Here is a 24,036-nt window from a genome sequence, read left to right on the forward strand (position 1 = left end):
TCTCTGTCACCTTTGTTGTCTCCGTCTGGGTCTCAGGGACCTTCAGTCCACAGCTGAACCTAAAAGTGGTGGTTCTGAGTTCCCATCCCACTGTAAGAAACCCAGGTCCTGCTGCATGGCTTTCTCTGCCTTTTTCTGTCACCGGAGACTTGCAGGTTTATACCGGTTGCAGCTCAGATTATCATTCAGAGCTTTGCAACGCCTTTCACTGAGAACAGTACCCTGTTCCCACTTTATTTGGTGAGTCTGCTCCATCACTTGCACAGGTGGGGTTTTGGTCCCCATTACCTGCCTTGCAGGCATAAAGCTCCTGGTGACCTCTGTCTAGTTCCTGACCCAGAGCCCAGTAGTCTTATGACTTTAGCTTTTGCCTCCCACCGGAAGTTTCTGCACTATTTCTGTTCCACAAAGAATTTTATCTTGTTTTTTTGAGTGTAGGGATGTGTATGTCCTTTAAGTGTGTCTGTATAGAATTCAGGTGCTCATATTCCTTATTGGTCACTGACCTTGTCATATTTTTATTAGTTTGCCCTTCTTCCCTAATCCCATTGTCCTTTTTACCACCCACCTCCAAATATCAGTAGGTAATCATTCTACTGAATTTAAGGTATGTTCTTCCAATATGCCTGGCATATGTTTGTTTATGTCTGTATAGGAAGTTTATAAATATTGTTTTGTGTATGATTTTAAAATTTTACATAACAGAGAAGTCTCTTTGGTTTTAACTTCTCTCAACATTATATTTGAGACCTATGTTGCTGTATATAAAGCTACAACTGCTTCTGACTGCTACAGAGTATTCCTTTATATGCTCAAAAGTACTATATTTTGTTATCACATAATCTGGTGACAGTCACTTAGGTTACTACTTCTGAATTTTTTGTTCCTACAAATAGCATTGCAGCAAATAACCTCATATGCACCTGTGTAATAATTTCTCTAGCATTGTTGAGTATATGCATACTAATTTCATTATTGCCAGATTGCCCCAGAGCAACGTTTGTATCACTTAGTTATATCATTTAAGACAATTCTTTTAAATAAGAATTTTCCCTTATTATGAAAAGGCACAGGATGTGTCCAACACCGGGACCTAATGAGTACCTGAAATGAATTTAGTAATTCACATATTGCAAGGTTATTCTGAGGATTAAAAGATGGAAGACAATAGTTTTTGTTTTTGTTTTTTTTCACAGTGAAACAGAGAGCCACAATATGTAAACAAATAAGCAGTGAATATACTCCTTAAATAATTAGATTATCATTGTTTGATGGGAAATATTTCATTCATTATTAAAAGTTCCCTTAAAACACCTCTTTGGATTCCTGAGATCACAGTTTGAAAATCCACTGAATTAAGGGGAAAATGCCATTTTAGAGCAGTGTCTAGAAGATTAAGTAGCTCCTTAATTAAGTTTGGTTTCTTTTTCTTCTAACACCATTTTATGAAGTTTAAGCACATAGTGATATTTACCAGAAGAACACTTAAAAATGAAGATGTTACGTAGGCCCTTGCTTCTGTAAGTCCTCATTTGGGATTGTCATCTCCCTTCCTGGTGATTCTTTGAGGTACATATGAGGAAGATGATGTTGGCCTCCCTGGCTTGTCTCTATTGGCATGGGGCCACTAGAGGTAAAGCTGAAAGTGGGCTCTGGGCTCCAGTATTAGTCCCGTGCTTTGACTTCAGGCTACATGGTGGTCCTTTCATGTGCCCTTGTGCCCATTTTATTTGTGGGCCATCATAGACAGTAACCTTGGAAATGAGCACACATGGTGTGCGTTTGTCCTTATAGATTATAGCTCTGGTTGTCTCCTCCATCTCTTTCTCTACGCTCACTCATGTACATTTCTTTCTCTTCCTACCCCCACACTTCCAGTTTGAACTTTTATTTGAAATTGTCATTTCTTATTTCTTCAAGTTTGATGTATTGAATGTTTGTTTTTCAGTGATCAGGAACCTCCCTATTCAATGATTACATTGCACGAAATGGCAGAAACAGGTATTTTTAAAGTTTTTTAAAATACTTCCTAATTAATGATCATGAAGAAGTGTAGCCACTTTTTTTTTTTTTTAATAAAAGACTTCAAAAATACTTAACACACATGATGAAGAAAAAACCCCTTAGTCTATGGAAATTTTCTTGTATGAGGACAATAATTAATAAGCACTGTATTGTATCCTGAGTATATGCTGCATATTTCAGTAATGGTCTTATCTCACTAAAATTATTAAAATAAAATTATTTTTGGCATTGACAGATCTTCGACTATAACTCTTCTAGAATGGGTAGGATAATTTTTTTGTCCCTCAGTTTCCTAAATGTCATTCTGAAAATAGAGCCAACTGTTTCAGATACTTAATCTTCTCAGTTAACTCCTATGTCATAAATAAGATGCTGGAAACTATTTAATTTGAGAACCCAGAACCATAGCTTAAATTTTCTTCAAATAAAGATACCCCCAAATCACCAGACTCCTGTAAGTTAGGATTCTTTGTCTCTACTCTGATGGCTAGCAATTGACCATGTGCATGCCAAATACTAGCTGCTTAAAAGCTATAGGATGTTTCTATTTTCCAAGAGTGTTTCTATTTTAATGTGAAGTCCTCTTGTGTTGTAAGTTATGTATTTTCACATTTTAAAAATATGGCTCCATCGTATAATCTTCTTGATTTGCTCCTAGATGAAGGATGGTTGGACGTTGTCCAGTCTTTAATTAGAGTTATTCCATTGGAAGATCCACTGGGACCAGCTGTTATAACATTATTACTAGATGAATGTCCATTGCCCACTAAAGTAAGTTAATACTTATCTTTTATGAAACTGACATCTACGCTTAAACACAGGGTGAATGACCACAAAGAACATTTGATATAATGCATTTCTTTTTATATATTTTGGGTCTGATTTATTTAATATTAATTTCATTATGTAAACTTGTTTTTTATTACTAATAAATTGCTACATCCTCTTTCTGTCAATAGCTTACTCTAAAACTTTAGTTTAAAATTTTAAAAATGTTAAAAATGGAAGCATTTATATCTGAAATGGCAATCTTTGAAACTAGAAAAGAATGTTCAGTTGCTGAGCTGATTTTCTTATCTCTCTCCAAACAATTTCCTCATAACAAAAGTTTTTTAAACATTTTCTATTAAGAGAAAACACTGTTATACCAAAAGCACTTTTGAGTCTTAAACATATTAAATATTGGCATAACTTTGATTATCCCCTATGTAGAACGAAAGTATCTAACTTACATTGCCTTATTCCATATGGTCTATGGAATCCTTTTTTAAAAATTTTGGATTCTGGCATCTTTCATTTGTTTAAGCCTCAGACATTTGGGCCTAACATGGAAAACATGGACAGAGGGAAAAGTCTTTGGCCTTGTCACTGGTGAATTGACCTTTGCCTGGTCTTTTAAAGTCTTTGCCTTTAAAATTCTGGTGATATTTGTTCTTGATTGATAAAAAAAAATTTTGTAAGAAACTTTTTACTTCAGTATCACTAGGCCCTATTGTTATCAATCATACTGGCATTTGGGTGGATTTAGTCTGTTTAACGACTCAAGTATATAGCATATATTTGATACAACTGGTACATTTTGAATGAAATGGAATCTAGCAATTCATTTAAGAAAACTTTCAGGTTGATCAAATAATATTTCCCATCAATAATGGTATCCTGTGGCTATATTATATCATTTTTGTATGGTCATTCTGAGTTAATTTAACACGTTGTTATTGCTTTTGTGTCAGAGAATTACCTTGAGAAAAAAAACCTAAGTAATATATTTATCAAATCCGTTTGTACATTTTTGTTTTTAGGATGCACTCCAGAAATTGACTGAAATTCTCAACTTAAATGGAGAAGTAGCTTGCCAGGACTCAGGGCATCCTGCCAAACACAGGAACACATCTGCAGTCCTAGGCTGCTTGGCTGAGAAACTAGCAGGTAACTCTGGGAAGCTCCACCAAAGAAGATCTTAAGTTGTTTAACATCAAGGGGAAGATGGCACTGCAGGTCTTTGATCAAACCTGCTTTACCAGAAAGAAGTGTCTCTAAAAAAATAAAATAAAATTGAGCAACAGGGCCTAACTGGAAAAAAATTACTCAAGGCCACAGAGGTAAATGCAAACTAATTTAGCTTTGAGGACTTTCAGAGGGAAATTTAAAAGAAAAAGTTCTCCTTATTTGCTTTAAAATTAAAAATAAGAGAAAAGGCTAAGCTCATATGATAAATAAAGATTGTATGTAATATATAATATACATATACACACACTTTATAAAGTTTAGCTAGGCAATAGAGACATATTCGGTAGGGGAAGAAGAAAAGGAACTTTAAATTGGAGCAATTCCTGAGAAGACAAGCAGATTTTTTACTTGTCTGTGAATGTTACCCATTTTAGGAAAGTTAACATCAAAGTATAGGTGAATAACCCAGCTAGTTGTATCATTTATGGTGGAAGAAACAATGGATTAGAAATCAAAGCATGGGTACTGGTTCAGCCTCTGCCATGTGCTCCCCAAGTACCCTGGAGTAAGTCACTTCAGGAGTGTGTCTCAGGAGTGGGCTCAGTTGCTCAACTGTGAAATGGGGATAGTACTATTCCCTACCTTAAGTAGGAGACTTGAATAAGATAATGCACATGAGAGTACTTTGTAAAAGAGCCCTACAATTTTATTGGTATTAGTTACAAATTCAAAATAATGTAACACATTTAATTATATCCAGTGTTTGTTGTATTCGTCTAGGTCCTGCAAGTATAGGTTTACTTAGCCCAGGAATACTGGAATATTTGCTACAGTGTCTGGTAAGTGAGACATCAAAGCTAGTTATTCTTAGTCATCTAGAATTGTGCATTTTTCTAAAATTGCCCACTTAGCCACTGGCACAGAGAATGGAATCAGCTATAAATTTTATTTGCAGGTGTTTCCTGAGTGTTTATCTATTCCTTCCTGTGTTTAAAAAAAAGTAAGGGCAGGATAGGAATTTATTGCAAGCAAAAACAGCTGAGTTGGTCTGGTTTTAAATTTAGTCATAAGATAGGTGCTATGATTGGCTTTTTTGTGTGTGCGTCCTTAGAGTCTGCCAAATGGTAGTAGGAACCTCCACAGTGGGAACGAAATTACACGGCATTCCAAGCCAGGAAACTGTGAGGTCAGGTTCCCAGTGTATATAAATCTCTGTTCCTCCTTCCCTCCCACCACTACTGCTCTTAAAACTATTGTTGATTATTTGATATATCGTCTGGGAAGCTTGTGGTTTGCCAAGGCTGTGCTATCGGATCTCTCACACTGCTTGACTGCAGTCTTGACTGGTCTGTGTTTTTTAAAGTTATTTTTGCAGACCTGCTGTGCATTGGCCTTTTTTTAAAATCTGAAAGACCCTATTTTTCAGGACCTATATGATATGTACTTAAAACACTTGACACTATGCTAAGTAAGCACTGTAGGGGTACAGAAGTAGTCTAATAGTCCTTTGCCCTCAAGCAGTTTCCTGGTTAGGGGAACAAAACTACTCAGACAAGACAGTTAGCCTCCATTTTATGACAGGATATGATCAAGGGCAAAATAGCTTCCTTCAGACCAAGTGCCAAGGGATCTGAGAAGGTGGTTGGGAGGTGGGAGAAACAGGTGGAGGAGGCTGGGAGTCATGGGAGGCAGACTTCCTGGTGAAGGTGGAACCTCAGCTGGGTCACACCACAGGGCTAGGATTTGTTTGTGCACACAGGAGGAAGAAATGGGTTTCTTGGCTAAGGGCACATCACCGGAAGAAGCCTAGAGCCAGAAATGGCCATGTTCCCATCATATTATGGAGAATTATCTGATCAGAAGACAGTGTTCAGAGACAGGAGGACATAGACTTAGTAGCCAGGTGGGGAGGGCTCAGGGCCTGAAAAACCAGACAGAGGGATTGACGTGCTAAACAGGCTTTGCAGCAGGGAAGGGCGATGGTTACATGAGCTCTGTAGAACCCAGTTGGGCACCAGAAAAGTGAGTGGAAATCATCTGTTGTTCTAGAGCTCTTTCGCAGGCACCTAGCATAGCTGTGGGGAAGGATGGCTGGGAGAAGATACGATGTTAAGCAGATAGACCTTCCTTCAAATGTGAACACATGTGACATGAACTTAAATGTAACTGAAAGAGCTCACTTGTTGCTCTCTCCCACCTACCATCAGCATTTGTAGAATTCCTTTCAGAGAACAGATTGAAAATGAAGCCATGAGTTGTTAATTTCATTATTTATAATTTTGGAACTTGGTAGTGATGAATGGCTCCTTTTAGGGTTCTGAATAAAAAGCCATTTTTAGCTATATTTCTGGGCTTCTTTTTGGCTTGCTTAAAGGAATATAAGAATCAGCATGATTTTATTTAACAAAGCTTTAATATATAAATGTTACTAAGTAAAATAACAGTACATTTAATAAGATACTTTTGAAATTTCCATATCTATAAACGAACACAGTAACTTCAAGAAAATAATATAAGATTTTAAGAGACTCTATCTTGGTTTATTACTAACAATATTAGCAAATGGATAATCATGGACTTGAATGAGTAAAACTTTTCCTACTGCTCCAAAAAAAAAAATCTAGCACACATTGGGTAAGAAGAGGAAATTGATAACTTGCTGCCTCCGCAGGACAATGATTTTTTTCTTGCTTTTTTTTTTTTTTTAATCTTTTGTTGTCTTTCAGAAATTACAGTCCCACCCCACAGTCATGCTTTTTGCACTTATCGCACTGGAAAAGTTTGCACAGACAAGTAGGTATAGTGACTTCTTACATTAATGATCTATATTGCTTGTTAAAAATCTTATTTTTCATAGTTACTGGATGAGCTTATGCTTTTGAACCCCATCAAACATGCATACATTCTGGGGAATTCCCTGGTGGCCTGGTGGTTAGGATTCTGGGCTTTCACTGCTGTGGCCCCAGGTTCAATCCCCGGTTGGGGAACTAAGATCCCTCAAGCCGTGTGGCACAGCCAAATAAATAAATAAGAAGCATGCATACATTCTGACTTGTCTGGGTAAACATCTCAAAGCCAGTAAGATGTAACAGTGACAAAGGGAAGAGTTTTCTCACCTAAAGAATCAAAACTTAATGGTTCTGAAGAACCTAGGGGCAGGACAGGAATAAAGACGCAGATGTAGAGAATGGACTTGAGGACACGAGGAGGGGGAAGGGTAAGCTGGGACGAAGTGAGAGAGTGGCATGGACATATATACACGACCAAATGTAAAACAGATAGCTAGTGGGAAGCAGCCACATAGCACAGGGAGATCAGCTTGGTGCTTTGTGACCACCTAGAGGGGTGGGATAGGGAAGGTGGGAGGGAGACGCAAGAGGGAGGAGATATGGGGATATATGTATATGTATAGCTGATTCACTTTGTTATAAAGCAGAAACTAACATACCATTGTAAAGCAATTATACTCCAATAAAGATGTTAAAAAAAATATATATATATATATATATATATATATATATATATATAAAAAGAATCAAAACTTGGTGACCGTGATTACCCACTTTTTATAGCTAAAAATTTAGTGATCATATTGCTACTTTCTAGAAAATAGAGCTCTTGGGCTTTGTCATTATTATAGTTTCCAGATTCTCTAATTGTCTCTCCTCACTCTTACCCTCCATTAATCTACCCAGCAAATCATCCTACTCTTTCATGGTTAATTTAAGGTTTATGTCTTCCCAACAGGTGAAAATAAATTGACTATATCTGAATCCAGTATTAGTGACCGGCTTGTCACATTAGAGTCCTGGGCTGATGATCCTGATTATCTGAAACGTCAAGTTGGTTTCTGTGCCCAGTGGAGCTTAGACAATCTCTGTAAGTAGGAGTTGTCCTTTATTAAAATGCCTGTTTTCATTTCCAAATCCACTTCTTAAATAGGATCACAGGTCTTTATTTTGTGACAGTGTGAGTTTTTCCGTATAAGTTCCTCTACTGGTGGGTTGGCTATATTCTAGCAGTAAAGTATCCTAGGGACTCTTCAGACTATTAGATGGAATGCTTCTAATTGCAGCACTCTCCTGTTCAAAAACTTTTACTGGTCCCCTGTTTCCTCCTGCATCCAGGCTATTAATCAGACGCCACTGTCTAATCAACTCTTTCCAACACAAACTCTTCTCACTGTCCTACAAGCAGTTCCCAATCATTCCTACCCCTGGGCATGTTCCCCTCACTTGGAATTCCCTCTTTACTCTTCTCTCTGTCCCAGCTTTGCTCTTCAAAACTCAAGTCATGTCTTACCTATACCGTGAGAGTTGCTCCCAACGTTTCTTTTTCTCCTCCAAGGGCTGCAAGAACTAAAACTATATTACTGCTCTAACCTCACTCCCCCTCCCACAGGTAGCACTGTGCTAAAGCACAGTTGGACATGTGACCCCTCTGCTCCTACTGCAACATTATGCGGAGTAGCTCAGTGCCCAGCCTGTGTAGTGCCAGTTAAAGAATAATTCTGAAAAAGTACCATTTGGATTTTGCTACATGCAAAATAATGACTATAGGGAACAGAAATATAAACCTAGAAGTGCTGCCTTTACTAGTATTTGCTTAATTAATCTTCATATGGCAGTGTAGCAGCAAAGCTAAGGATATAAGTCTACCAATTCTGCCATTTATGAGCACCTCCACTTCTTAACTAGAATGGCAACTAGCGATGACAGTAGCTTTTTTCTCCACAACAGCCTGCCTTAGAAATGTGCCCACTTTTTCTTTTGCAGTTTTAAAAGAAGGTAGGCAGCTGACCTATGAGAAAGTGGACTTGAATAGCATTAAGGCCATGCTAAATAGCAACGATGTCAGCGAGTACCTGAAGATCTCGCCTCATGGCTTGGAGGTAAAGCTTCCATAGACGGACCATTCTGGGGAAAAAATCTTGTCCTCATTTTCGTGCCCTGGTTCTGAACAAAAGCAATCCTTGCAAAATAGATGGAAATTTTCTACATACTCAAAGAGTGTTTAGAGGTAGAAGTGGTGGGAGAGAGCGTGTTTGGGATATTATTTACTCTTTCATATCTCACATGGTCCTATACATATAGTACATGCTATAATGTTTGATTGGTTTAAATATGTATGATTTTCATCTCTGCCATTTTGTGCAGTTAAAGGTACAAAGACTAGTGTTTCTAAAAGAGGCCCTTCCCTTTTTAAATCCCTGCATAACCAATTGTATTCAGTCTAGAGCTTCACCTTCTCCCTGTATGTTGAAAATGTTGCTGATTTGGGGGTGAAGGTTAATGAAAGAGCTGCTTAATATACAGGAAGGTACCGTTAGGCACTAGACATGTCAAGGTTAAAGAGCCGTTTGAAGAATGGCTGCACATAGGCTCTTTGATCTTACATCTTGCCAAATGCTTTACGTAGCTTTCTGCTTTAGATTATTTTTAGGTACTCCATCTTATACCCTTCAATATCCTTCTCTCCCTCATCTCCCTCCCTAACAAGTACAGGTTAAGGCAATGTTTATGCATTTGGAAAAGATTCTACTATAAGAGCAAAGCTCTGTAAGTACTTAAAAATGAAGCCAGTAGCCTTCACTAATTCTTATTTTGAGGTCTTCCAATCCTTTCAATCTGGAACTCTCTGGAAATTAAACTATAAAGTAGAGTGTCCTTCCTTTGGTTTTGTACTTTTTGTCACTGAGAATGCACAGGGAAGAAGACAGTAGTCCACCAGGAGCTTTAATGAGGAAGAATAGGTTCCACCTTCTGAGCAGTCGGTTATCTCTGGTGGTCTTCAGGCATTGATGGTGGACTGCCATGCTCTTTGATTTTGCCAGGCTCGCTGTGATGCCTCTTCTTTTGAAAGTGTGCGCTGCACCTTTTGTGTGGATGCTGGGGTGTGGTACTACGAAGTAACAGTGGTCACTTCTGGCGTCATGCAGATCGGCTGGGCCACACGAGACAGCAAATTTCTCAATCACGTGAGTACCTTGGAGACCTGTGCGGATGAGAGCAGCAGCAGTTTTTTTGGCGAGTGGGTGGCGGATACTCATTTTTCAGATAGTTTTGCACAATAATCGTTCCTTGGGCTGAATCACATGGTGCCAAATCCCTAACAGTGGTTTTCTAAGCTGATTTAGAAATAGGAAAACACAGGTGAAATTGCCCTTCAGCTGTTTTTTTCCCTCAAGTTTTAAGTTCATGTTAATCTTCCACCCAGAGTTTAGATGTGCTCTTTTTCCTTTTCTTTTTTTTAATTAACTTATTTATTTTATTTATTTTGTTTTTGGCTGCATTGGGTCTTTGTTGCTGCGCGTGGGCTTTTCTCTAGTTGCAGCGAGGGGGTGCTACTCTTCGTTGGGGTGGCTCCTCTTGCTGTGGAGCACGGGCTCTAGGTGTGCGGGCTTCAGTAGTTGTGGCTCGCAGGCTCTAGAGTGCAGGCTCAGTAGCTGTGGCGCACAGGCTTAGTTGCTCCGCGGCATGTGGGATCTTCCCGGACCAGGGCTCGAACCCGTGTCCCCTGCACTGGCAGGCGGATTCTTGACCACTGCGCCACCAGGGAAGCCCCTCTTTTTCTTTTTCGGCTCTGCTCCAGCCCCAGCCACATCTTTGGCTCAGTTTTTATATTGGGTCCAGTGATGGTTTTTACCTTGCGTTTAAGCTTTAGGAACTTTGTAGGAATTCTATTGCTTTCATAAAATACTAAATGTTGTCTTGACTCCTCTTACTTTACTTTTACCTTGTAATTAGTAGGCACATTTGTTTTCAATATTCAGTATTTATCTTTTGCTATACAAAGCTGTAATTTATAAGGGAAAATTAAGTCCACTAGAGGAAGCAGAATTGGGCTGCCTCTACCTGGGTGTGAGAGGTTGGGGTTCTTCGCTTTCCTACAAATGTTAATTTCTTGCCACTTTATACCCTTCTAATGCCCAACCCAATTGGCTTTCTTCTTATAGTCATATTATAAGCTGTTTGGAATTAATCCAGTTTTGATCAGGAATATTTTGTGGACATATGATTTTTACCCTTTGAGCTGGGAAAAGTCCCTTAGATTTTTTTTTTTTTATGTTAATCTAAATAATAGCCTCCCATCCCATATGTAAGGTCCTGGGATGGGTTTTAGAAGTGCTCCAACAAAATCAAACTAAAACTTGCCTCCCATAAAGCTAGTTTCTAAAGTGCCCTTTCAACAAGGCTGTACAGCATCCTGGAATTGTTCGTGGCATTTTACTAAACTCCTTGCTGGAAAGAGACAAATTGGAGGAAGAGGGCACAGGGAGAGGTCAGGTCTGGATTTTTGTCCAGGATGGAAAACTGGACCCCAGTCTGCCATTGCTTTGTTGGGAACCTTCCCTGATGCAGCGCTTCCTAGTCCACTAGGCCTTAACTAAAACCTGGAAGAATGGGGCTTTTTTGTGGCACCGTGTAGTCAGAAGTAAGTGGGTCTGGAGAGCAATGCCAGTTAGTCTTTTAGTGCCCAACTTGGGCACTAATTTAAAGAAGACAGTATCAGTTACACTGACAGCCTGCCCCAAATGATGTCCTCAAGATGATTTTTTAGGACTTAAAAAAAAAAATCTTAATTTCCAGAGCACCTTCATTTTAGAGCCTATCATCTGATTCCCACAACAGTTTTTACTGTCACAGTTTCCATTTCACAGATGAGAAAACTGAGACTAAGACTGGGACAAAAAGAAACTAGGACTAGAATTCAGTCCCCTTCCTATTCTACAATAGTTGTGTTCTTTGCATTTGAAAGTGGGGAGAGTCTCAGAGAAGTAGCTAGTCTCATTTGGAAGTAAAGATTTGTTCGGGAACTAGAAGAAATGTGGATTCCTCTCGGGAGAAAGCTTCGATATAAAATGTGCCTCTCCTAATTTGGCAGCACACTACAGGTCTGAGTGTAGTATATTTGAGACTGAATGTTGCAGACTGTTTTTTTTTTAATGGCCAATGAAGCTAGATCATTTTATCTGATGGATGAAACTAATTTCTGCCATATAGTTGCAACAACTTTGGCTTCTCAAGTTAAGAGGCTTAACATACTATCTTCCTACCCTCCAGATTGCTTGATAGACTTAATTTCTTTCTTTAAAAAACAAAAAGGAGGGCTTCCCTGGTGGCACAGTGGTTGAGAATCTGCCTGCCAATGCAGGGCACACGGGTTCGAGCCCTGGTCTGGGAGGATCCCACATGCCGCGGAGCAACTAGGCCCGTGAGCCACAATTACTGAGCGTCTGGAGCCTGTGCTCTGCAAGAAGAGAGGCCGCGATAGTGAGAGGCCCGCGCACCGCAATGAAGAGTGGCCCCCGCTCGCCGCAACTAGAGAAAGCCCTCGCACAGAAACGAAGACCCAACACAGCCATAAATAAATAAATAAAATAAAATAAATAAAATTTAAACAAACAAACAAACAAACAAAAACGAAACATTTTTCCCTGATTCAAGTACTGGTTGGTTAGAAAATGGTGAAGTCTGATGTATCTTTCCCCAAATGTAGGATTTTAATGATGTTGCCATACTTACAACTTTGCTTCACATGGGCATTGTTCTGATGATTCTGAATCTTTTTGCCTGTACAGATAGGGTGTGGTTTTATGGAATAAGTCATTCCTAGGATACACGCAGTTTCTAAAAATTTGAAGTCTGTTCATAGACTTATTTTAACTCCTACTGCTTGGGCTTCGGTTTTGAAAAGATGATCAAAGTGTTGGGCTTGGACATAGATCATTAATCTGAGAAGCTAAAGGATAGTTCTTGTTCAGGTCACTTAGAGAATAGTTATCTTGTATATCTTTATGGGGGTTTGGGAGGAGCAAGTCTCCAAGGGTGCATTTGGACTTATCTAAAATATCTTTTGCCTTTTCATGAGCATCTACCATGTGACAGGTCTTTCACATACTCATCTCTAATCTTTTTGAGAGTTTGGGAAGGTATTATTCTCCCATTTAAAGATGAGAATGAAGTTAAAAGAAATTAATTTAGAAACTTGCCCAAAGTCACCTAGCCTCCAACTGCTGGCGAACAATTCAAACCCTGGTCGAGGCAGCCCATGCTTCTTTCCCTGTTGAAGCCTCTTGCCATGGAGAAAATGACTCTGCTATCTTAAACAGGAAAAGAATGACTTGGAAGCCTACTGGGGGCTCCCAGACTATTGAGGGGTTTGGGAACCAGACAGGCTCCAAGGCAGCGTCAGAGGCCAAGACACAAGAAGTACAACAGCCAGTGTTTTAGGGACCAGGATGCCAACACTGCTGCCACAAAGGTCCTAACCATTCCTCCATGTGGGGTCACAGACACTAGGTGTCTGATGGGAGGGTCCGGTTGGCCAAGGTCACATCTTACCCCTCCATCTCCAGAGCAGGAGGCAGGACACTGCATCTTCATTACATTCCCCATAGCAGGAAGTGGTAGGGATACTGGAGAGCAGAAGAAAAGATGGTGTCCACCACATAGGGTAGGAGTCAGTATATTTCCTAAACAACAAACTATGGATAAACGCTTTTTTTTTGTTTGTTTTTAGTAATGTTGCTATTACTAAAGTATACATGACCAGAAACAGGCGGATCAAAATAATCACCCCAAGTACCAAGCTAGCTACACTGTTCTCTCATTTATCTGCCTCAGCTGATGGAGACCATAGTTATAGTTCTGCTGGGAATATTTTCACATTGAAATAGGGTGTAGTACATCTGGACTGCTCTTTGGTATGTGAGCTCAAAGGACTTTTTAAAGTGTATCTCTGGGCTTCCCTGGTGGCTCAGTGGTTGGGAATCCGCCTGCCAATGCAGGGGACATGGGTTTGAGCCCTGGTCCGGGAAGATCCCACATGCCATGGAGCAGCTAGGCCCATGTGCCACAACTACTGAGCCTGTGCTCTGGAGCCCGCGAGCCGCAACTACTGAGCCCAGGCACCACAACTACTGAAGCCTGCGTGCCTAGAGCCCGTGCTCCGCAACGGGAGAGGCCACCGCAATGGGAAGCCCACGCACCACAACGAGGACCCACTCGCTGCAACTAAAGCCCGTGCACAGCAGCGAGGACCCAACGCAGTCAAAAATAAATAAAATAAATAAATTTTAAAAAAATAATAAAGTGTATCTCTGCTTAGCAGAGGCACCTACTTCTTAGCCTGTAGAAGTTGATCTGTGGTTAGAATGATTAGAGTTCCCCCTCTGTCTCCAAATGCCACTCTACTGTGAAATGCATCCAGGCATAGAAGACATTGCATGGTAAAGTCTGCTCTTAACCAATTCTTGGTGGCTGGGAATCTTCTAGGAATTTCTTTCAAGTGTTCAGTGGAGGACTTCATAGGACATTAGAAAGGAAAGATAGAAAAGAATTGCTTGCCTTTTGCCTATGCCCCAACACCCACAAATAAAAAATAAGTTTTTACTTATTTGTTCAGGCTTTGAAAGGAATAGCAAGGTGTTTTTTCTAATAGACTGGTGAATATCTTCTCGGCCTTATGCTGAGAACTTATGCAGGTTCATTTAACTCTTGAATAGTCTGAATAGTGCATTCAGAAGCTAATTCAGAAGCCTCACTTTGGAGAACACTCATCCGAGTTCAGTATGTTGTGGTCCGAGTAGTCAAGAAGCATCTTGGAGCCCTTTTTCCAGTCTATCTCCTCACTTCATTGTCGCATAGAATAAGCAGACCATCACCAGGATCTGAGATCTTACTTGGATTCAGCCCACATTTTCAATGCCTTTCTCCACTAGAATCTTTCACCATTGAGCCTTAAAGATAGCAGTTGTCTGATCTGCATGTTTCCTCTGTATTTTCTATTTTCTTCTTATAAGTGCTCAAAATAATTTCTTAAGATCCCACCTACCCTTTTATGTTAACAATAAAATAATTGTGAAATAATTAAAAGGCAGTAAGTAATAAAAGAAGCTGCCAAGGACCTGTGTGATGTTCAGATATCTCAGAATACCTATTAGCTGATTACCCACTGTAACCTTCTGTTGTCTCCAGTTTTGAAATCTCTGAGCATGTGGGTGTTTTGAAGTGTACTACATGAAAGAAAGGTGTTTGCCCACACCAGCCTTGGAATCAGAAAATTCCAAGGTCCAAACTTGACTTTTTTAGTAACATGTCCCTGGGCAAGCTGGTTGACTTCTCTGAGCCTTATTTCCTCTTAAAATGGAATATAATACCACCAGCCTCAAGGTGGTTCATGAGAATTAAATGAACTAACAGACATGAAACTTGGGAAAAATTTGTTGGTGAAGTCACACTCTATTCTGACTCTATGTCAGAATTTTGGTATCTTCCAAGAACTGTAGGCTCTCTCCCTTCATCCAAAAAGCTTAGAATTCTAGCCACCAGGTTAATGGTTATAAAAGATACACTCTGTTTTCTCAGAACACATCAGGCAGAGCCTTGCTAATCTTCTGGGCCCTCTCTCCCTCCAGGAAGGCTACGGCATTGGGGACGACGAATACTCCTGTGCATACGATGGCTGCCGGCAGCTGATTTGGTACAACGCCAGAAGTAAGCCTCACCAACACCCCTGCTGGAAAGAAGGTATTCATTCCTCTCCATCATGAATTTATTAATTAGGTTAAGACATCTGGTTATGATGAGGCATTTATTATGTTAGGCTTTAAAATCTTTTAATGGAAAAAGAGTAAATGTGAAAAGGGATATTAGCCTTTATATCCCCTACCATAGATGTGAACCGTACTCTCCTGATAGTCACCTCTGATGGAGCCCTTCCTTTAGCAAAACATTTCAGACTATAAAATTCTTAATTTAGTGGGAAAATGATCATCTTAAGATTAATATGAATTCTAGTTTCCTCTCTGGGTATATGTCTTAAATCAAAGCAGCCGTGGAGATATTGAGGACACTGAAATTGTAATGCCAATAAAATAAGGTTATTTTCAGAGAATCGGCACTATTCAGTGGACACATTCCGGGGCTCTCTAGGGCAGCTTTTAAGGGTGACTTGAGTACTGTTAGTCTCAAACACTTCTGCCCAGCCTCATTTCTCCAGACATCGGGCTCCGGATGCTGTAGGGGCATAGGCTACCAGGACTCTCAATCAAGGCTCTAGGATTTTAGCAAGAATATATCTTATCAACAGCATGATCTTTTTTGCCCCATTCAGTTTTTTTTTCCAACTGCTTTGCAATATCCAACGCCCTAGACCCATGAAAACATTTATTAATGAAAGATTCAAACAGCATAGTTAGAGCCACAGTTGATTTGTTAAACACTTATACCAAAAAATTTACGGTGAGCGTTTTTACCCCCAACTAAATACAGTGAAAACAGGGCTTCCCTGCTTCAGCGCCACTGCACTGGAGGGTAGTATTCTCAAGGGGCCTCCTGGTGCACTGCCTTGTTCTGAAGACATAGAGTCATATGGTAGGGGATGGAACCTCCGGAAAAATTTTATTCCCAGCATTGGAGCTAGATGGGGGATATAGCCCAGCTTCTTCTCCAGGCTTCCCTCTCTCTGTTTCCTGCCGCAATCAGCATTATAGATGTAAACTGAATTTTCAGGCATGCTAAGAGAGCAGGAATTTGACCCTTGCTGTGAGGGGACAGCTTCTCTTAATTAACTAATAGTGTGGAAAGGAAAAAACCTGCAAAGCCGACATAAGCCCTCATTTTAAGGGTTTGCAGGTTAAAGGAACATAACACTTCTTCATTTTTTTTTTAAATACTTTTCTGATATTTTTTTGTTGTCGTTATAAATTTATTTATTTTTGTCTGCGTTGGGTCTTCGTTGCTGCGCACAGGCTTTCTCTAGTTGCAGCGAGCAGGGGCTACTCTCTGTTGCGGTGCGCAGCCTTCTCATCAGCCTTCTCATTGTGGTGGCTCCTCTTGTTGCGGAGCACAGGCTCTAAGCACATGGGCTTCAATAATTGTGGCACGCGGGCTCAGTAGTTGTGGCTCGCGGGCTCTAGACCGCAGACTCAGTAGTTGTGGCGCACTGGTTTAGTTGCTCTGCGGCATGTGGGATCTTCCCTGACCAGGGATGGAACCCGTGTCCCTTGCATTGGCAGGTGGATTCTTAACCACTGCGCCACCAGGGAAGTCCAACACTTCTTCATTTAACAAAGCATAAAATAGAGGCACTGTCTGCAAAGACTGTCTTGTTTGTTTTTTAAATGATTTTTTAAAAGATTTCTTAAGTTTATTACAAAATTTGGAAAATAGGGGTAAAAAGCAAAATGAAACCAAAATCTCATGTAATTCCTCCATCCAGAGATTTCTTTAAAACACAATCTAGTGTGTATATATAGATATGTATTTTTTTTATTAATTTACCTTTAAAATAATTTTTAAAATTTTTATTGGAATATAGTTGATTTACAACGTTGTATTAGTTTCAGGTGTACAGCAAAGCAAATCAGTTATACATATACGTATATCCACTCTTTTTTAGATTCTTTTCCCATATAGGCCATTGGAGAGTACTGAGTAGAGTTCCCTGTGCTATACAGTAGGTCCTTATTAGTTATCTATTTTATATATAGTAGTGTGTATGTGTCAATCCCAATCTCCTAATTTGTCCCTCCCCCCGCCCTTACCCCCTGGTAACCATAAGTTTGTTTTCTACATCTATAACTCTATTTCTGTTTTGTAGATAAGTTCATTTGTACCCTTACTTTAGACTCCACATATAAGCGATATCATGTAATATTTGTCTTTCTCTGTCTGACTTACATCACTCAGTATGACAATCTCTAGGTCCATCCATGTTGCTGTAAATGGCATTATTTCATTCTTTTTTATGGCTGAGTAATATTCCATTGTATATATGCACCACATCTTTTTTATCCATTCCTCTGTTGATGGACATTTAGGTTGCTTCCATGTCCTGACTATTGTAAATAGAGCTGAAATGAACATTGGGATGCATGTATCTTCTCAAATTATGGTTTTCTCCTGATATATGCCCAGGAGTGGGATTGCTGGATCATATGGTAGCTCTATTTTTAGTTTTTTAAGGAACCTCCATACTGTTCTTCATAGTGCCTGTACCAATTTACATTCCCACCAAAAGTGTGGGAAGATTCCCTTTTCTCCCCACCCTCTCCAACATTTATTGTTTGTATATTTTTTGATGATGGCCATTCTAACTGGTGTGAGTTGATACTTCATTGTAGTTTTGATTTGCATTGCTCTAATAATTAGTGATGTTGAGCATCTTTTCATGTGCTTTTTAGCCATATGTATGTCTTCTTTGGAGGAATGTCTATTTAGATCTTCCACCCATTTTTTAATTGGGTTGTTTGTTTTTTTGATACTGAGCTGCATGAGCTGTTTGTATATTTCAGAGATTAATCCCTTGTTGGTTGCTTTGTTTGCACATATTTTCTCCCATTCTGAGGGTTGTCTTTTCATTTTGTTTATGGTTTCCTTTGCTGTGCAAGAGCTTTTAAGTTTAATTAGGTCCCATTTGTTTGTTTTTATTTTCATTACTCTAGGAGGTGGATCAAAAAAGATCTTGCTGGGATTTATGTGAAAAAGTGTTCTGCCTATGTTTTCCTCTAAGAGTTTTATAGTATCCGGCCTTACATTTAGGTCTTTAATCCATTTTGAGTTTATTTTTGTGTATGGTGTATATTTTTTGTTGTTACACTTACTATGCCTTGAACAGCTTTCTAGGTTATTAAATAACATTGTTTTTAATGGCTTTTCAATATTCCATTATATAATAGTACTATATTAATCAATGCCTCAAGGTTGGACAGTTACATTTTTGCCTTTTAAAATTATTATTATAAAAAAATTATAAACCATTCTGGATTTTCTCAGGATAAATCCTTAGAAGTGAATCTTCTCTGGCAAAGGGTATACAGAATTTCAAGGCTTTTGCCATATATTGCCAGATTTTCCTCCAGTACCATTGAGTGTCAGTTTTTCCTGTCATCACTTTATAATTTCATGTATTTATCTTTGACTATTTATTTATTTATTTATTTATATAAATTTATTATTTATTTATTTATTTTTGGCTACATTGGGTCTTTTTTGCTGCCCTCGGGCTTTCTCTAGTTGCGGTAAACGGGGGCTACTCTTCATTGTGGTGCGAGCACTTCTCATTGCGATGGCTTCTGCTGTTGCGGAGCGAGGGCTCTAAGCGCGCAGGCTTCGGTAGTTGTGGCACGTGGGCTCTTCCCAAACCAGGGATTGAACCCGTGTCCCCTGCGTTGGCAGACAGATTCTTAACCACTGCGCCACCAGGGAAGTCCCTTTGACATTTTAAAAAGCAAAAACTTTATGAGTGAATATGAATGCTTTAAAAAAAAAAACATGTTTGGGGGCAGTTGTTATGTCAGACAGTTTTGTTTTGTTTTGTTTTGTTTTTTTTGGCTGTGCCTCACAGCTTGCAGGATCTTAGTTCCCAGACCAGGGATTGAACCCTCACTCTCGGCAGTGAAAGCATGGAGTCCTAACCACTGGACTGCCGGGGAATTCCCTCTCAGAGAGTTTTTACTCTCACCAGAGAGGCAAAAAAGTTCATGATTTTGATCTTACCATATTTTACTGATCCCAAAATGCACATTTTCCCCACATTTTCACATCTTTGAAATTGGGATGCATCTTACAATTGATGGCTTTTCATAGATTAGTTGGCAGCATTTTCCTCTTAATGGTACATCCAAATATTGATGTAAATGGGTCAGATCAGTTGCAGAGAAGCAAAAACGATGAATATGTTGAGTACAGGGCTATAAAAACAGACTTAATACAGTGACATTAAAACCCTGAGACAGCAGAATCTCCATATCCTAACAGTGTTTCACTTTATCCTCTAGGAGACACAGTAGGATTTCTGTTAGACTTGAATGAAAAGCAAATGATTTTCTTTTTAAATGGCAACCAGCTGCCTCCTGAGAAGCAAGTCTTTTCATCTACTGTGTAAGTACCTTCTGTCAGTCAAAAATTTGAGCAGATGCATGGAATGTACTTTTCTCCAGAAAAAAAAAAACAAACTTTGTCCATTTATGTAGTCAGTTGTGATGAGAAATCACTGTATTTCAAGTAATTGGAGACCCATTTGATCTTACCTAAAACTATCCCAGAGTTTGATATAGGAAGGTAAGAGCAGGATGTTCTCTGGTTCACAGTCCTGTCTAGGTTAATAAACAGAATGTCACCCTTCTTTCTGCTCGGGTATGACTTATTCCCACTTTCTGAACTCCACTTTGTGTATGAGCTTTATTTTGTTTTTATGAATTCTCTTGACCTCTGTTCATTTTTACTTGTAGATCTGGATTTTTTGCTGCAGCTAGTTTCATGTCATATCAACAATGTGAGTTCAATTTTGGAGCAAAACCATTCAAATATCCACCATCTATGAAATTTAGCACTTTTAATGACTACGCCTTCCTAACAGCTGAAGAGAAAATCATTTTGCCTAGGTAAGGAATCTGCAGTCAAGGAGACCACACTGGCCATGACATAGCCAGTGTTGGGCCTTTATGGTCTTAAAGGTATCTATAACGTAATGTTGTAATCCTAGCTCCTGTTCTGGCTCAAAAAGCAGGTTTGTAACGAGCCCTTCTGCACTGTACTTCACCCTTGGACTCAGTTTCCCAAGACTTGAGAGTGGCTCAGTCAGCAGTTTCCAGATGAACTAGAAAATGTCACACAGTGACGACAGCCCTGCCTGCAGCGGCAGAGCCTCCATAATATCCCAGGAACAGAAGGGCCACTTGTATCCCAGCTCAGAGATCTGAGTTTCATTCTTAGAACTTCCCTTCACCTTGTCTCGGTGCCTGACAGGGATTCTGAACTTCAGATTCCTCTTAGTGAAAGTGTGAAGTAACACCTTTCTCATCTGTCATACCCCATCATTTTTTTTATGTAGCCTGTCTTCTTGGATGTGGCCCATAAACAAGTCTGCCTTCTCACATACGCCCTGAAAGGTACAATCGATCCATCTAAGAGTTCCCCTGGAGGCTGGCCTTGGTTAAAACTGCTTCAGCATTTAGTTAACCGCCCCTGCAGAATTAAACTTTCCAAAAGTCCGATGGCAATAGTCGCCAGCTGTCGGAAAGTCTTCTTTTATGGGCAGCTTCTCTGGGTACCACCTCACTTTGGCGCCCAAAGTGCAGCCTGCCTTGAATAAGAACAGCAGAGTTACAAGCTAGGGCAGTCCTATAATACACTAGACTTTGTTTTTTTGTGACAGTGACACCAAGACAGGAGTTGTTGGAGACTGAGTGGCCTCCTTAATGCCAAGGGGTCCTTTTTTACTCATAGTAATAGTATTCTTTTCTGACTTCAGGGTCGGAGATCATGGTCCTGTTTCTATCTGGCATCTTGTAAATTGTTCTATATTGTAAATCCTCTCTGTCTCTATCTCTTCTTCTATTCATTCTTTTTTTTTTCTTCTTAAACTTTTTATTATGGAAAACTTCAGATACACACAAAAGAAAAAAAGAATAGTACAATAAAGCACCATGTACCCACCTCTCAGCTACAAAAGTCATCCACTCACGACCACCTGCTTCTCTTACAGTTTTCCCTCATCTCTGTTAATAGCTCCATTGTCATTCCAGTTTCCCTGGCTGTAATCCTAGAGTATCCTTGACAAGGCAGGGTATGACTTTCTGCCATTTCCACGACAGATCCCTCAGCAAATCCTGTGGGCTGTGCCTTCAGAATATATCCCAAATCCAACTACTTCTTGTCCCTCTCCCTGCTACCACCATGGTTGAAGCCTCCATCATTTTCCACCTGGATTGTTCTTGCCCTGCCCTTAAACTGTAGTCTCCCTGTTCCTGCCTTAACCCCCTTGGGTCTATTCAGCACAGCTCCAGAATGATTTTGTTATAACATAAATCAGATCATGCACTTCTGTGCTGAAAAGACTCTAGTGGCTTCCTCTTTCACTTAAGGTGAAAGCTTAAATCCTAGCAGACTCTATACGATTTGTCCGCTCCTCTCCTCCATTACTTCTCTGACCTCCGACCCTCTCCCATATGCTCCTGCTCTTTCAGCCATCCTGGCCTCCTTGCTGCTCCTGAAGCATACCAGGTCTACTATTGTAGCCCCAGGGCCTTTGCACTAGAATGTTCTGCTGTCGCAATGCTTCCTGCTACTAGAATGTTCTGATGTGTGTTTTCCAGTACCACTGAGCAGTTGACTCGATTCTGACAGTGTCTACCTGGAGATAGCATCAGATCCCACGGGTGAAGGGCTCAGTCCTGCAAAGACTGCTCTTTTCTCCCACTTTAGATGCCAGTCACAAGTCCAGGTTATGACCAACTGGCTGTAAATTGGAGGCTCCCATGACCTCCTCCTTGGGTTTGATTAATTTGCTAGAGCTACCACCACAGAACTCAGGAAAGCAGTTTACTTCTTACTAGGTTACCGGTTTATTATAATAGGATATAACTCAGGAACGGGCTATCTGTGTATGCCAGTCTCCCTGCCTCTCACTTGTTCACCAGCCCTGAAACTCTTTGAACCTTGTCCTTTTGGGTTGGTAGGGAGGCTTCATTACACAGGGCTGGTTCATTAAATCATTGGCCTTTGATGATTGAACTCAGTCTCCAGCCCACTTCCCATCCCAGGAGGTGGGGCAGAGGAGAGAGGAGGGAACTGAAAGGTTCCAACCTTCTTATCACCTGGTTGGTTCCCAGTCCCATCCTTAGGTACCTAGGGGGCTTTTTAAAAGCCGCCTCATTAACAGAACAAAAGACCTTTCTAGGTCTCTTAACTTATGAATCGTCGAGGGTTTTAGAGGGTTTTAGGAATCTGTGCCAGGAATGCAGATGTAAACAAAATATATTTTTTATCATAAATCACCGTTTCTCTCCAAGATGCCCACAAGGCTCACTCTCTCACTCCCTTCATGTCTTCACTTAAATGTCATCTTAGTGAGACCTTCCCTAGCTGCCGTATTTAAAATTAAAACTCCCTGCCTCTCACATACACACTCCTTATTCTCCTCCCTGCTTTCTTTTTCTTCACACTACTCATTAGCATTTAAAATTCTGCATACCTTACTTTTTTATCTGATTTATTGTCTGTTTTACCGCCACTGGAGTGTAAACTCTCTGAAGGCAGGGATATTTTTTTAGTCCTCTCTTCACTGCTGAATCTCCAAAGCTTGGAACAGTGCCTGGCACGTAATAAGGCCTTATGTGAATTGAACGAATGTCTGTTTCCTGTTTCTCTTGCCCATCCATCAGGCTGTACCTTCAGCAGAGCAGTTCTGCATGTCTGCTTTTCCATTCCAAGCTGAGTGAAAGTATAATGTGAGGGTTCTAACCCGAGGTGTCTGGACTTCCAGGGTGACTATGATGAGCTGTCATAAACACCTTGAAAATGTGTGTGTGCATTTTTCTTGGGAAATGCTCTGTGCATTTCCTCAAACACTTAGAGATGTGTGACTTTAAACATTAAAATGTGCTGGTAGGGACTTCCCTGGTGGTCCAGTGGGTAAGACTCCGCGCTCCCAATGCAGGGGGCACGGGTTCGATCCCTGGTCAGGGAACTAGATCCTGCATGCATGCCGTAACCAAGAAGTCCGAGTGCCGAACCGGCACAGCCAAGATAGATAAGATAGATAGATAGATGATAGATAGATAGATAAACAAAATTTTTTTTTTTAATTTGCTGGTAAAATAAAAAGAGCACTGGACTTAGAACCAAAAGACTTAAATTTGATTCCTGAATCTGTTTACTGTGTCTGACCTATACAAATCATTTCCTTGTCTGTGACCTTATGCAAATCATTTCCTGCCCTTTTCTTTGTAAAATGGGAATGACCATGCCTCCTTCATTCTCTATTTTAGAAAATCATTGTAAGATTGAAATGAGATGTCTTGTGTGAAAACTTTACTGAACAAAGCTTAGGGAATAAATGGTAGACTCACATGTACAGAGCATTTTCAAGGCACTTCGTATGCATCACTGCTAAGAGGCCCCATTTATTTGTTGACAAAATGAGTTTCAAACTGTGTTTTCTACTCAGGCACAGGCGTCTTGCTCTGTTGAAGCAAGTTAGTATCCGGGAAAACTGCTGCTCCCTGTGTTGCGATGAGGTAGCAGACACACAATTGAAGCCATGTGGACACAG

General features: G+C 40.1%; 1 protein-coding gene across 5 annotated transcripts in view; it reads left to right on the forward strand.

Moving 5' to 3' along the window:
- The window catches only part of RSPRY1 (ring finger and SPRY domain containing 1), a 50,577-nt gene that overhangs the window by 17,235 nt on the left and 9,306 nt on the right, over positions 1-24,036 (forward strand). For 4 of the 5 annotated variants that reach the window (XR_014256663.1, XM_082436997.1, XM_082436995.1 and 1 more), the window contains exons 3-14: positions 1,949-2,001; positions 2,684-2,796; positions 3,828-3,954; positions 4,756-4,814; positions 6,702-6,768; positions 7,723-7,854; positions 8,751-8,866; positions 9,809-9,952; positions 15,395-15,506; positions 19,760-19,862; positions 20,213-20,365; positions 23,932-24,036. Coding sequence is in view for 4 of the 5 variants with exons in the window: in XM_082436997.1 (XP_082293123.1) it covers positions 1,949-2,001; positions 2,684-2,796; positions 3,828-3,954; positions 4,756-4,814; positions 6,702-6,768; positions 7,723-7,854; positions 8,751-8,866; positions 9,809-9,952; positions 15,395-15,506; positions 19,760-19,862; positions 20,213-20,365; positions 23,932-24,036 (1,284 nt within the window). In the remaining variant the exon portion in view is untranslated. The remainder of the gene's footprint in view (positions 1-1,948; positions 2,002-2,683; positions 2,797-3,827; positions 3,955-4,755; positions 4,815-6,701; positions 6,769-7,722; positions 7,855-8,750; positions 8,867-9,808; positions 9,953-15,394; positions 15,507-19,759; positions 19,863-20,212; positions 20,366-23,931) is intronic. The other variant, XM_082436998.1, reaches the window with a different exon arrangement.

Source organism: Balaenoptera physalus (genome assembly GCF_965194825.1).
Source record: "Balaenoptera physalus genome assembly, chromosome: 19".
Classification (NCBI taxonomy): domain Eukaryota; kingdom Metazoa; phylum Chordata; class Mammalia; order Artiodactyla; family Balaenopteridae; genus Balaenoptera; species Balaenoptera physalus.